General features: G+C 39.1%; 1 protein-coding gene across 5 annotated transcripts in view; it reads left to right on the forward strand.

The window, feature by feature from the left end:
* The window catches only part of RBMS1 (RNA binding motif single stranded interacting protein 1), a 148,864-nt gene that overhangs the window by 109,664 nt on the left and 24,117 nt on the right, over positions 1-15,083 (forward strand). For all 5 annotated transcript variants that reach the window (XR_010610731.1, XM_065670604.1, XM_065670603.1 and 2 more), the window contains exons 4-5: positions 835-926; positions 14,093-14,250. Coding sequence is in view for 4 of the 5 variants with exons in the window: in XM_065670604.1 (XP_065526676.1) it covers positions 835-926; positions 14,093-14,250 (250 nt within the window). In the remaining variant the exon portion in view is untranslated. The remainder of the gene's footprint in view (positions 1-834; positions 927-14,092; positions 14,251-15,083) is intronic.

Genomic DNA, 15,083 nt, shown 5'->3' on the forward strand with positions numbered 1-15,083 from the left:
TGAGCATCCAATTCCCAAGTAGCATTAAAAATTGCAGCCTGTAATGTCAGTGCCTGTAAATGCCGAAGTATATGGCTGTTCAGATGTCCTGGATTCCGTTACCTGTATGTTGTTCAGAATGAGAAAAGAAGTTATTGCAACTGTATGGAAATATACAATTAACTTTGGGTTTACTTTAACATTTAAAGACTGCATTATAGGGCATAGAAAATGCTTTTAGGACAACTTTTTACATTCTGGTTTCAGTAACAACAATGGAAAAACTCATCTGCTTTCACTGAAGCTGGGTTTTCTCTTCTTAAATTTAACTTTATGTATATACAATGAAGTAGTTCACCAAAAATTGGGTTATGATACAGTAGATAAGCATCTTTTAAACTAAATTCTTCTCTCAGCCTTGAGTAAATTACATGTAACTTGGAGGATTGTCACTTATTTTCAGACTGGACGAAGAATTTAGTTTAGAAAAATGAACAGATTATGCTTCACTCTGATCTCTATGAAATAAACTGATGTTGTCACATTTGCTCTTGGATGATACATACCAGGTAACATGGAGCAAAGCACCATGCCACTTGTTAGCAATTTGGACAAAATCCTGATAATGATTGGGCATGGAAATTGATTTGTTCCAGTGGGGTAGCTCCCCACCAGTTCAAGGTTGAAGGACTTCAGTAGATTGGGTTTTTTTCTTGGGGACTACATGAAGAGCTTTGGAGTTCAAATAGACCCTCTTCCCCAACAGGAAAATTGTATTAAATAACTATGCTGGTAGCATATGAACTCATTATAAGTTGGTTGCTGTTTTGTTAATGAGTATGCTTTATATTTCAGGTTATGGTTTTGTTGACTTTGACAGCCCAGCAGCTGCTCAGAAGGCAGTTTCTGCTTTAAAGGCTAGTGGAGTCCAAGCACAGATGGCGAAGGTGGGTTAAAATACTATTTTTCCATTGGCTTCATCAAAAGAAAGATTACAAATAAATTTTAAGAACTACAGTTCTTACTGCAGGCTTAATGGTTTAAATACATGTTAATTCCTGAAGCAAGTCAGTACCTCAAATAGTTTACAGCACGAGGGTATGAAAGGTTTTATACGCTGCCTGCTTGTTGTTACTGAGGTTATCAGCCTCTCGATTTGGGGATGAATTTTTAAGCACAGCATGGCAAAATTTAACCTTGTGACTTTGTATTCAGCCTTTCTAGTATATTTTCCCCTCATCAGTACAATCTAAATCTGGCCGTTCATGATAGGCCTCTTGAAATTCTTATCCAGCTCTTTGACAACCTATTTCTGCATCAGGGCAAACCTAAGCATTAATAAAAATAAAGAAATACGATCTTTCTTCTTTTTCTCTCATTTGTACTGACCCCTGCCTCTGCATCAGCTTATTAACCAAAAAGTGATCTTCAGAGCAATGCTTTTTCTGCCTAAGTTTCTCAAATCCATAAAATCAGGGAGATGATACGTTAGTAATGATTTTGTTATGTGTTCTTGTTAGGTCACATGGCCCGGTTCCAATAGGGTGCCATAAACACTGTTACAAATTTATTAAATAAAGAAAATATTGCCAACATAATCTGTTCATGTAATTCGTGGTACCTCTTAAAGCAATTTTTCTTTTACTTTGAAAAATATATTCTAATCAGAAAAAATAATAGTCCAGTAATTAACTAGTAATCTCAGAGGCTTTTTTTTAATAAAGTAGTCTGCTGCAGATCTAGCAAATCTTTTATAGCCAGCTATTAGGTACAGATTTTTTTCAGACGAGAGTTTTTTCCACAGTTTCTCAGCTGAGGAGAACAGTTAAGCTAACAACATAAAATGTCTTTGGATGAATTCCAGGGCAACAAAATGGAAAGCATATGTTTCATACTTAATGCATGTTTCATTACAGCCATGACACAAACATATATGCTTACTGGAAAACATTTGGTGTGGTGTTTTTTTTCTTTTTCTCTTTTTTGCTTCTTTTTAGAAGGTTTTATGTATGGTAAAAAAAGACCTTTTAATCTTTAGTTTTTAGATGATCACTTTAAAATACACACTGGATTTTTCAAAGCCTCTGTCTGCCAGCTTATGGATAAGATATCTAGGTAGGAGGGTACAAAAGAGAATGTGAAGTCATGTAAATTCATTTTGCTAATGAAATTTGAGGTCTGATTTAATTGTCTTCAGTCGATGGAGAAGCTCTAATAATTCACCATAGTAATCTGATTAATAGTTTCTTATTTTTTCCCATAGTATATTTTTCTGACTCATTTCTTCTGACAGTTACAATATTCATAGAAATATAGAATGGCTTGGGTTGTAAAGGACCTTAAGATAAACTAGTTCCAACACCCCTGCCATGGGGCAGGGACGCCTCACACCAGACCATGTCACCCAAGGCTTTGTCCAGTCTGGCCTTGAACACTGCCAGGGATGGAGCATTTACCACTTCTTTGGGCAACCTCACCCTCATAGCGAAGAGCTTCTTCTTTATCTCTAACCTGAACTTCCTCTGTTCAAGTTTTAACCCGTTACCCCTTGTCCTATCACTACAGTCCCTGACAAAGAGTCCCTCTCCAGCATCCTTGTAGGCCCCCTTCAGATACTGGAAGGCTGCTATGAGGTCTCCACGCAGCCTTCTCTTCTCCAGGCTGAACAGCCCCAACTTTCTCAGACCATCTTCATACAGGAGGTGCTCCAGTTCCCTGGTCATCCTTGTGGCCCTCCTCTGGACTTGTTCCAACAGTTCCATGTCCTTTTTATGTTGAGGACACCAGAACCGCACACAGTACTCCAGGTGAGGTCTCACAAGAGCAGAGTAGAGGGGCAGGATCACCTCCTTCGACCTGCTGGTCACGCTCCTTTTGATGCAGCCCAGGATACGGTTGGCTTTCTGGGCTGCGAGTGCACACTGAAGCTGGCTCATGTTCATTTTCTCATTGACCAACCCTCCCAAGTCCTTTTCCACAGTACTGCTCTGAATCTCTTCTCTGCCCATCCTGTAGCTGTGCCTGGGATTGCTCTGACCCAGGTGTGGGACCTTGCAAAGCGAACTTCATAAGGTTGGCATTGGCCACCTCTCAAGCGTCTCAGGGTTGCTCTGGATGGCATCCCTTCCCTCCAGTGTATCAGTCAAGCCACACAGCTTGGTGTCATTGGCAAACTTGCTGAGGGCGCACTCAATCCCACTGTCCATGTTGCCGACAAAGATGCTGAACTGGCTCAGTACCACCACCGAACCCTGAGGGACACCACTCGTTACTGGTCTCCAGCTGGACATCGAGCCATTGACCATAACTCTTTGCGTGCAGCCATCCATCCAGTTCTTTATCCACCGAGTGGTCCATCCATCAAATTTATCCAGTTTAGAGACAAGGATGTCACATGGGACAGTGTTGAATGCTGTTGCGGTGGTTTAAGCCCAGCCAGCAACCCAGAACCATGCATCTGCTCGCTCACTCCCCCCTCTTCCTCCCCATGCTCCTGGAGGGATGAGGAGGAGAACAGAAGGAATATAACTCCCACAGGTTGAGATAAGAGCAGTCTAGTAACTAAGATATAACACAAACCACTGCTGCTACCACCAATAATAATAAAGGTAAGGGAAATAACAAGGGGAGAGAATACAACTGCTCACCACCCGCCAACCAATACCCAGCCCGACCCGAGCAGTGATCTTACCCTTCTGGCTAATTGCCTCCAGTTTATATAGTGGGCATGGCATGCTGTTGTATAGAATACCCCTTTGGCTAGTTTGGGTCAGGTGTCCTGTCTCTGCTTCCTCCTGGCTTCGCCTCCTCCCTGGCAGAGCATGAGACTCACAAAGTCCTTGGTCAGAGTAAACATTACTGAGCAGCAACTAAAACCATCGGCGTTATCAGCGCTGTTCCCAGGCTGAAAGCCAAAACCACAGCACTGCACCAGCTACTAAGGAGAAAAATGACTGCTAGTGCCGAACCCAGGACAGCTGTGTATGTGTGTTGTTGCAGTATTGTTAATATTTCTTTCTGTCAGCATTAATGAAAAAATGTGCACCATCATACCTGACAGTTTTGGTTGATTTTTCTTACAGTGTATCAGGCCTGGTGACCTTTGGAAATCTGTAACTATAAAGTTTGCATTCCAGTGAAACTTGTTGTTCTGCTTCTAAACACTGGAAGTGTGTTTGAGTTAATAAAAAGAACAACCCCAAACTAACTCAATAAAAAGAACCACAACAAACGGTCACAACACAAGTGACTAAGAGGTAGTTTTTTTGGTCTATTTTGAGCCATTGGATTTTTTATTTTATTTTTTTTCTCCTGGGCAGTGCTGCTCTGCTCTTGTCTGAAAAATCCCATCTTCACTTGGATGCTCCAAGCTGGGACGTGTCAGTCACTTACAGTTGTTTTGGCAAGATTAGTGAGTTAGACTTTTCACATGCAAGACACTCCGCAAACACAAGTTAACTTCTGCATTTAATAATCTGTCCTTTTACATGTTGTCACCTGTGCCATGAGTGGTCTTCTTGCAGTGAAACTGCTCAGGCTTAAGCCTGAGTATCACAGAGAAGGAGTGGGAGGACAGTATCTCAGCCATCTGGCTGATGGATTTCCTTACTGACCACTATGACTGCTTCAGTTTCAAAGAGAAATAAATGCCTTTTGGCAGGATTTGTCTGTGGGGAGGCATTGTTGTTATGCTGTGTACAGGGTGTCAGCCAGCAGCATGGCTCCTCAGTATTCTTGCCCTCCTCCCAGACGTGGTGGTAGTCCCTGATCTGCAACAACTGAGGGGGAAGGAAAATGTTACTGCTGAAGCCTTGTTCTGACTCTGACTGCTGTAAAGCCCTTTTTGCAGTGTCTTGCTGTTGCTACAGGTTAGTCAGTTAAAAGTTATATCAGCAAGTTCATCTATAAATCCTAGTTTAGTAGCAGTGGTTCAAATTATACCTTTAAAATCTTTGTTATTTCGTTTGTAGAGATAACTCCAAATACTTTACTTTGTGAGCTTTTCCTATCCATGGTGTAAGATCATGCTGTAATTGGCAGTCTTGTTCCAAGTTGATCTGACTCCAGAAAAATCTAGTCTCAGCCGCTGTGTTTCTACTATTGCTGAGCAGCCAGGAGGGTCTGGGACCTGAGATGTGCCTTCAGGCCCAGTCCTGCTAAATCTGTTCCAGGGGGGTCACTGCTGGTGACACCTCAGGAGATGTCACAGTGGTGGTGTCAGTGAAAGAACGCAGTGTCAGATAACTGACACTGCTCAGGAGGCATTATGTCTTCAGTTATTCTGCTTTTTCTGGATCTGAATTGAGAGTGCTTGGCTAAGATGAAACAACTTGAAGTGTTTTGATCTGTGCTGTATAACAGTATCTTCCTGTACCCACTGAAAGAGAAATGCCTGCAACGATTCCTGTTGGTCAGATAATGCTGCGGAGAGCTTGCATAAGATGATATTGCATTGCCAGGTCATGGCAGTAGCTTTTGGATGGAAATTTAAAATAGAAATACTGAGCTGTTGCCTTTCTTCTCCCTTCCAGTTGACTATTACCAATGTTCAGTCTTGTCAGAGTGTATAAGTGGCAGCAGAAAGGGATCAGGAGGTGATGTGAGCTGTATTGGTAGCCAGCTTGCTTCAGTACCTAGTACAAAACCAATAGCCTGTATGTTACTACAGACATGAGGTACGGAAAGAGCAGATACATGTCTTTCAAGACTGTTGTAATTTCTAAACTAGTTAGTAACTAGTGAATGTCTAATTCTTATTTTCATTCATTTTAGTTTCTTGAATGCGATAAAGTTCTTTGATAATAAACTAATAGCAATGGGTTAAAAAGCTCTTATTTTGCGGAGCTGTGCATTCTTAGATAAGCTTAATTAGTAGCACTGAAAAGCTCTGCCCATTTTCTTTAGTAGAAAAGTTGTTACAGTTGGAAGATAGATGCACAGAAAAATATCTATTGTATATTGGCATTTCGAATGAAGATTTAAAAAACCTGAGGATCTGTAAGGGGTGTTTTGGAGATAGTGAGGTCTAAATGGTGTAGACATCGTAGTAATTCAATTTTTTATGGATTTTTGACCTTGAACTTAACGTGAGGCATTTAGTTTTCAGATACAGTTCTGCCTGATCTAATGGTATTCAGCTGAGCTCAACTGTAGTTTAAGTAACTCTGTTTCAGATGATTGGAAAAGTGGCTCTTTAAGATGAAAGGTTGAATGTCATTCTTGTTCCTCTGAATGTAAACTAATGTGTAAATATTAAAACTACTGAATAAGAATAGTTAATAAAAAATATAGTTCTTCTAATATTTCTGTCTAGCAAACTGAAGCCAAGAGGTGAATGGTTGTGTTTGCAGCCCAGATAAAGTCAAATGGAGAATATCTATGTTGTACCGATAACAATGTAGAAATATGCAAGCCAGCTAGAATACCAGCCTGGCTGTGTCAACTCTGAGTTCAAGTGCTAAACTTCTTTCCTGGCGTGGCAGTGACATTTGTATGGCCATATTGTCTAGTTCGTGATAGGTTAACGGATTTCTGAGATAAATAGTGAAAGGCTTGTACTAAAGCTGTTCTACATATGGAGTTACCATATTCTCAAAGAGCTTGTAATGCACTTTGGACATCACAAGAAGCATTAATGTACATTACTGTGTTCTCACAACAGTATCTCAGCCGTGTCCTTACATTGGTGTAGTGTCCTCTCTTTAAAATGCTTCAACCACCCCAGTCAGCACAACTGATAAAGACTCAATGAGCCTGATCCTCCAGACTGTTGTTGAAGATGTTACCCTCCTTCATGTCTTCTCTGTTCTCTCTCAATGAGATTTTTAGTTCATCTCTATGTAAAACTTTGTCAGAATCATTTGTAACTTAAGTGATATTCATTCTTTTCCAATTTGTGTCTATTTTTTTTTTCTCTACAGAAGCACAAGCTTACCTTTAGTAAATATATGCTACTTAGAATAGAATCCATGACAGTAGTCTATGGACATGGAAGATTTCTGTGGTCAATGAAACTCATTAACTTGAGCCAAGGAATGCTGTTCCATGTACTAATGTGTGTTTTGGGGGAAAGACTCATTGTTTATGCATTCAAAGATTTCCCCACAGCCACCCATTTTTAGGACTTAGGGCTTCAGATTTATAATGTTGCAATTTCCTCCTCCTTGAAGTCTTTATTTCCACTGACACAATTAAGTATGCTTCTGCTTAAATTGTATTAGCTCCCACAGTAACAAATCACTAATTTTCACAGTAACAGAACACTATTTTTCAGGTATTTTAGGTTTGTGCAAAAAAATACTGCCATCTTCAGAACTGTTTCATATTCAGATTGTGTCAGAAGAATGGCTGCAATAACAATGCATAGTATGTTGTACCGTGGTTACTGACCCTTCTGCCATTCTTAAGGTACAATTTCTGTTGTGGAGAGTAGTCTCTTGGCCCTGAAAGCAACAGATCAAACTCTGAAACTCATTACGTGAGGGTGGTTTTCAATTTGTGATAAATATTAGCTGATTGCCTAAGTTTCTGTTCATCCTCCAGAACCCAGAGATGACATGAATTTGTAATCTTTGTGTTTTTTACTATTGGTTACAAATGCAGAACTGTCAAGCACTCTCCATGGGCCGGTAGCTTGATCTTTCTTTCCAATTAAGTTCAATGCAGGAGCATTCTTTTTACATTCTATAATTACTTTAGATAAGCATATGCTTTTGCCAAGCATATTTGGAATATAAAGTGTGAGCTGCACAGCAGGTTTGCAGGCTTTTGGGGAGGGAAATGCTGCTTGGCCACTTGTCCTCATCTCTGTAACAGAAATCAAGGCTTTTCCACAGCTATTAAACATAATGTTTTAAAGGCAATCTTCCTTTATGCCACTGATGAAGAGCATGGTTTTGAATTAGCAAAAATGAGAAATAGCTAATTTTTATGACTTCTAATAATGTATTGTGTTTTGTACTTGTCTTCACTGTGGCAACCTTCTGGGTACCAGTTTTCATTCCTACAGAGTAAAATAAGAAAATAAGTTTAGGTTACCATGGTAGCTAGTGCACTTTAACTAGTGAAGGTAGGCATATTGCAATTGTATTATTCTGCAGTTGGGCTTCTGAACGCCAAAGACCACATGATAGGCAAACAGGATCTAACACAAGCAGATTTCTAAAGCGCTTTTTAGCAGTTGTCTTGTAAGAAAAGTTTTCCTTCCACCTAGTTCATAATGCTTTCTGTAGGTGGTAGAATTAAAACCTACTGTAATAGAATTTTAACAAAACAATCAATTTTCCTCCTTTTATTTGTTAAAGTTCTTAAAAGTCATTATGAAATAAATGAAAAGTAATCCAAATTTTGCTTACCTGGAGGATAAATGACCATTTCAGGAGTTGCATGTGTATTAAAAAAGACAGGTAACAACCACTTCTTGAGTACACAGCTCCAACCCACAGTCTTATCCCAGTTGCTAAGCAGTGCTGTGGCTTGTTTAGATGAGGGTCCTGTGCCCTGTTATGGAGCGTGGTGGCATCATTCAGTTTTCTATGGAAAACACAGGCATCAGTGATCAACATGTAGAACTCCCAGGGAGCACCTTGGTGCCCTTCGAGCAAAGGGAAAACAAGAATACCAAGGATTAAAAAGGGAACGTATGACTGCAGTGATAGTCTGATTGCAAATTTGAACATGGTGCTTATTGTAGTTAAAAATTTCTTTTCATACAGTTCTTATCCCTCTTTGGAATACAGATGTGCCTATGAAAATGAATTAAAATGTTTAGTCTATTCATCATATGGAGTGTTTATGCAGTCCTGGAGAACAAGTGAAGATTATGGTAGTGATTTTTCCCTTGAACTGTCTTGTTAACAGTCTGTGGTCAGGCAGTATGAAAACTGTGGCTAAAACAGACATATTTCAGTGAGACACAGGCCAATTGTAAATTTTAAAGTAGTTTCTATAGGAAGGCAGACAAGCATTTAATGCCTATCAGCCAGGATCTTCCATGCTGTGAGCGGTGCCTCGTCACATGTTTCTGAATGGCTATGTGTTCACTCTGACCTTACACAGAGCAAGAGAAAACAGATGTCGTATCGTTTTGCCAAGTTTCTTGCTTGCAGTTTAGGAACAGTTCCACACGCACAAGGAGGTTTTCGTTAATTTCTTTCAGATGATGGTAGAGCATTTTGCATTATTTAAGACTCCTGATAACCTCTTTCTACAGAAATGAGTATTAGCACTTGATTATTCCTATCCCTTTTATGAGAAGTACTGTGTCTTGTTGTCAGCTTATTAAGTTAGTGTTGTAAGTGCTTTTTAGGAAGAAGTGCATTAATCTGCAAGAGCACTGTTCTGCATCTTCATATTATTATGTTCTGCTAGAATTCTGGAGGCACAGCTAAAGGTGATGGAAACTTGATGTGAATTGCTAAAACCACGACTTCCTAGCTTCCTCACTAAAATGGATGCTTACAGTAGCCCACGAATTCCCTGACATTGCCCATATTCTGCAAATATTGAGCGTTTTCAGCAACTTTCAGGAACTGCTGGAAGTTCTGTTAACTGGGGAAACTCTGCGTGACTTATGAAGACTCAAAATAAGCAATTTTCCTAAATGATGCAGAATTAAAAATAAAGGACCACCAAACCCTCAATGGTTCAGTGGTTTGTATTTTAACGTTAGCTTGCTACCCTGGTGTAGGAAGCTTTCAACTGACTTCAGTAATCCTTTCTGATAATTCCCTTAAAAGGGTACAAATATTTTCAAGAGAGACAGGATTTGTAAGATGAAAGCAGTTTCTATGATTTCATGAATTTTAAGCCCAGGAGAAAAACCCTACTTTTGAAAGTGCTTAAAACAATTACAGTGTATAGGTAAGGTTTGGATTGGGTTATGTTTGCAGATATTTTTGCCAGTTTCATTTTTTTGTGGAATTCCAGAATACGAATTAGATATCAAATTGGATATCAAAGGAATTATTTTCTCTTCTGAAACGGAACTGTAATAGCCATGTGAGTTAAACTATGGTGAGGCAAGTTTCGGTAAGGAAGGAAGTCACAGTACTTAACGTATTAAACTGCTGTTTGCCAGGGAGATGGGGGGACAAGTTAGAGAGTTTGTCTCTCTCCTAACTTCCTGAATTTTTAACTTTTAAACCATTTTCGATGCCAAAACCTTGTATAAAGGCAAACATCTGTTTGTACGGTGCCTTTTGTGTAAGACAGGATAGAGATGCATGGGGAGTCTTAGTTGTGGTTGTCATTTGGAATTCAGCTTGGAAATCTAGCATGTTCTAAGGGGAAGGAAGTTCCTTGCTGCTTATGATCTCCCAAAATGTACCCAGATAGCTGTTTTAAGGTTTAGTAGTCTTGTGATGACAGAAGCTGCACAGTGACATAAGTAATTAATGAGAGGAGGTGTTTTGCACATTAATAATTTTTCCACTGCCAAACTATATAAAATTTCAAAGGCAGTCTAGAAAGAGTTCAGCCTTGCTTTCGATGTACCCCAACAGTACTATCCCAGTGTTGTAAATGAGCTTTTTAGAGTTGGCAGGGGTTTTTTGTTTTGTTTCGTTTGTTCAGCTTTTCCCTGCAAAGCGAAGAAGTGGATTGTGGATTAATTTAATCTATCCTGACCTGGTTGGAGTTGGTGATCCGTATGAGTCCCTTCCAACTTGAGATATTCTGTGACTCTGATTTGTCCTTATAGCTGAACTGCTGCTGCTCCCCAGGATGGCTGTGGGTTTGCTCCTGCAGTGCGGATACAACCCTGTTGCACTGTGGAATGGGTTTGTTGACATTTCAACTACTTTGTCCTGGGAGAATTGCAGATGAATAAAATTTCAACTCGTATTCCAGTATTTCAGTTTGACATCCTTATCCATTGGCTGCTTTTTTGCTCCTCTTCTACCATGTCTGCCATCTTACAGGTTCTAACTATGGATACATGTAAAAGTATTTTCAAGCTTCTCTTTTTCCACTGTGGTCAGTATGTCCTGTCGAAGGATCAAAAGCAGAAATAACTGAATCCCTGGTAGAATTCAGGCTGTAATAGACTGTGACATAGAGGAAGGGTCAAGAATGCAAATTGCAAATCCTTTACAGTCACCTACTCATCCATGCACCTGACCAAAACCCAGTAGTTGCTAATGCAAAATATAGATTGTTAAATGGGCCACAAGTCAAATTTTTCCATCACAATATGCTTTCTGTTCAGAGAAAGCAATTTCTTTACAACAATTTCCTCAGATGCACTTCCTTCTCACTCCCCCCTCCCCACCGCCCCATTCCGAAGGGATTTGCAATGTAGGTTAGTGGTGAAGTTGAAAATGATCTTTCAAAGGAGAGCATTCCCTTCTCGCACAATGCTGTTACTTGATTTTTATGGCATGAAGCTTTCTTTACTAGGTGCACAGGTACAAGAACTAAGCTTCCCAGCATGTATGGAGGAAGATCTTCATGTTTTAACCATGAATTGTAGTAGGTCTTTCTGTCCCTTTTGGAAAGGAAAGCTCATGATCTTTCATCCTGAATACAATGCCTGCATAATGCGAAAGTGTGGTAACCCCCTAGGCTAGAATAGGAGCCCAAGAGAAGCGCAATGTGATCTGCCCATTTACCTAAATAAAACAGATTGCTCTGACATTCTGCAGTTGACAGTTTCTTTCTCTTTTAGGTGTTTCTGAATTTAAACATTTATTTCTTACATGTAAATTACATTTTTATTAGTGTGAATAAAATGGGGCATTTTTTTTTCTCTCTCCCAGTGTTGTTAGGCTTTTTAATGAGAACATTTTTATAATGTAATTTAGACCTTTTGTTATTATAGAATAAAAGCATGAGCAAATTAGATTAAAATATGCAAGGGGTCTGATTTCGCAGATTGCAGGTTTAGGTTATTTAGAGAGGTGTTAAGATATTTGTGTGCAATGCATTTTACAGCTTATAATAAAAAGTAAAGAATTATTTTTTTTCCTTTCAAATACTACTTAGAGTTTCAGAAAATTATGCTATAGCTACAAATGCAATTTTATAATGCCCATGACTGAAAGCTCCTTATAAAGCTTTTGCTAATAGTGCTCATTAAAGAAGGAAATAAGCCTGCATATCTCAAGGTGCAAAACAAAACTGGCTACTACAGTCTAACCAACAAACTAATTCCACAAACGTGAAAGCTGTCTTCATTTCAGATTCCTTCCTGAGGAAGTTTGAATTGTGTATAACATAGATTTTCCCTCATGGTTGAACACTCCCCAGCAATAAGTGTTAATGTCAGCCGTGGCCTCACAGTGAATCCATTTTCTCATCTTTCTGCTGATTTTTTTCTAACTTGAAAAAGAAGTCAGATACTGTAAGATAATTTAAATCACAAACCTCTGTACGTACTGTATAGGTTCAGTGTTATTGTGGGAAGAGGAATATTTCCAGTAGATACCAAAATGAAAAACATACATGATAGTCAAGTGCCATTTGCGATGGACTGTAGAGGGACTGATGAGGACAAACACTTGGCACTTGGAAAAGTTTGTGTTTTCTAAGGTCTGTGGGATTTCAGTGTGGCTAGGCATAGAAGGATGTGATGGGAGCTTTTTTCCCTTTTATAGGTCCTTTGATGCTGAAATTCCTTAAAAAACCTTTACAGTAAACTTCAGAACATTAGCCCTTTCTAGTTCAGTCCTGGGGTAAAAGTGCAAATAGTGAAGGTCCATAAACACAGAATTTGCTTCCCCATTTTTAAGTTTCATTAGGGTTTGGAACAGGATAGTTCATTTCTATGCCTAAAAGGTGCAATCTCACCCTCCCCTAGCCTCCAGCTCCTTTTCTTTCTTTTTTCCTAGGGAAAACCAACCCCAACTGGGGGGTGGTATCCAGGATAGCAAGCTAGTAAATGATACAATATGCCACCAACAGCACTGAGATACTGCTAATATAAGGACAGCTTAAGGACAGATTGATACCTAATCTGTATGAAAAGGTATCATTACCTGTGCAGCTATAATCACTTTAATAAATGCTTTAATTCCAGTAGGCAAGTGGTGTGGTATTATTTTTTATTTTCTGGTTTGATTCAAACTTCTTTGTGAGTTAGCCCTCTTTTACAGAATGGAAATATGCTGAGGACTGTTACAACCAAATTGTGTTTGTTTCAGATTGTATCACTCCTGATGCCAATATGTTCTGAATAGAATGCATCCTGATCTGTACCGGGAGCCACAATGATGGCATCAAGGTTTTGCACAACTGTCAGGGCCAAGTCATGTAGTTCTGTGTAGCTATTTCATCACATAGCATGGCCAACAATTAGCAGTATGAGAGAAATGCTTAATCACCACAGCTGGAAAATCTGTAGAGCAACACTGGAAATGATAATTTTCAGCAAAAAAGTTTCTTTGAGATGGAACTTCATGGCGAATACATAGATCACACAATGTAGATACCCTAAGATCAGGGGAATGGCAAAGACGTGACTACTTTTATCTCTTCCTTAATTGCTCATTTCAAGGCTGCCCTGCTCTGTTATGTTTGTTTCTGTAGAAGGGTTTTGGAAGACTTTTGTCTGCATGCATAATGTAAAAGTTAGGTAAAACTCAAAAACATTATGTGTGGAAGAAGATGACAGTGTCCCACTCACTTCTGTATCAGCATATTCTTGTGGTAATATTTTGGCAATGCACATATTCCTAGATGCATTGTTTCCAGTATTTTCTCTTTTTCATTTAGCTCTGGCATTTTTCAGCTCTTTCCACCATTCTTGTATTGCTTTGTCTGCTGATTCCTATTTTTGCCTTTTTTTTTTCTTCCTTTCAGGGAACTCTGAAAGATGAAGTTGTAATACGCAACTGTAAACTAGTCAATTATTCACCTTTATCTGCACTTAAAAATGTTGTTGTCAGCAGTAATAGGAGGAGGTTAGCTTTCTCAGGAATGCTGTAGAGAGTGATTGAAAATGGAGGTCACTAATTCTAGAGAAGAACAGCCTTTTAAAAAGGGGCCTGAGAAGTAAAAATCTATACCAGTAGTAGTTACATGTAATTGTTGTTATATCTTATATTCAAAATATCTTTCCAGTGACAGCAGTAATAACAGTTTGCTTTAATAACAGTTTGCTTTAATTTTCTTTCAGCAACAAGAACAAGACCCAACTAATTTATACATTTCCAATTTGCCGCTTTCAATGGATGAGCAGGAGCTTGAGAACATGCTGAAACCATTTGGGCAGGTTATCTCTACAAGGATACTGCGGGACTCGAGTGGGACAAGCCGTGGTGTTGGCTTTGCAAGGTATTTCAGTGGCATTAGCCATGCTGGCAGCTTTCTTCCTTTTTTTTTTTTTGTAATTGAAAAGACAGGAATAGGAGGAAAAGGCAGAAATTATTTAAAATTATCAACCTTTTAAAGAATAGTGAGTTCTAGATGGAGATACCAGCAGGGTTTTGTTAATTATTCCTTTGGTAAGGCAAATATGGCTGTGTCTCATCTTGCTTAGATGGCTAAATCTGAATATATTGCTCTTAATGGACAACTATCTAGAATAAGAGTTCATTCTCTACTACTTCTTTCTCTTCTCTGTACTTCTTTTTTCTGGTCTATCCCTGAACCAATAAGCAAGAGTTATGCAGTGATTTACAGAGACTTCTCCGTGACTGTTCTGGCTTTTGAGGCTTAAATTTGAGACAGGAGACTGTAAGGAGGAACCCCTTTCCTGCAAACCCCCATCCTTTTTTTTTCCCCCTTCATTAGTTCCTCTGAGAAAATGAACTCACCATTGCCCTTTGAATGTCAGCCCTCCCAATTTTCTGGCTCATTAACATGTTGTCATCTGAGAAAGAAAATATTTTCATTCACTTACAGTAAATCTCACCTTAAAATATTTGCCAGCTCAGTCAAATATCTCTCCCAAATCAACAAGAACAAATATTTTCTATAAATTAGTAGATACCTCCCACATATTCTGTCCGTGTGAGCTTACTTTTTCTCTAGTTAACTCAGTTATTTGTTTTGGAGTCTCTTGATCAGAGCCTTTTCTGTGCTTTTCTAGTATTTTTCTCTCTTTCTCTAAGTCCTGATTTAAACATAGCATGGCGATCAAAATTTGGAGGCTTTAGATTGGATGT

The sequence above is a fragment of the Lathamus discolor genome, chromosome 3 (assembly GCF_037157495.1).
Source record: "Lathamus discolor isolate bLatDis1 chromosome 3, bLatDis1.hap1, whole genome shotgun sequence".
Lineage (NCBI taxonomy): Eukaryota > Metazoa > Chordata > Aves > Psittaciformes > Psittacidae > Lathamus > Lathamus discolor.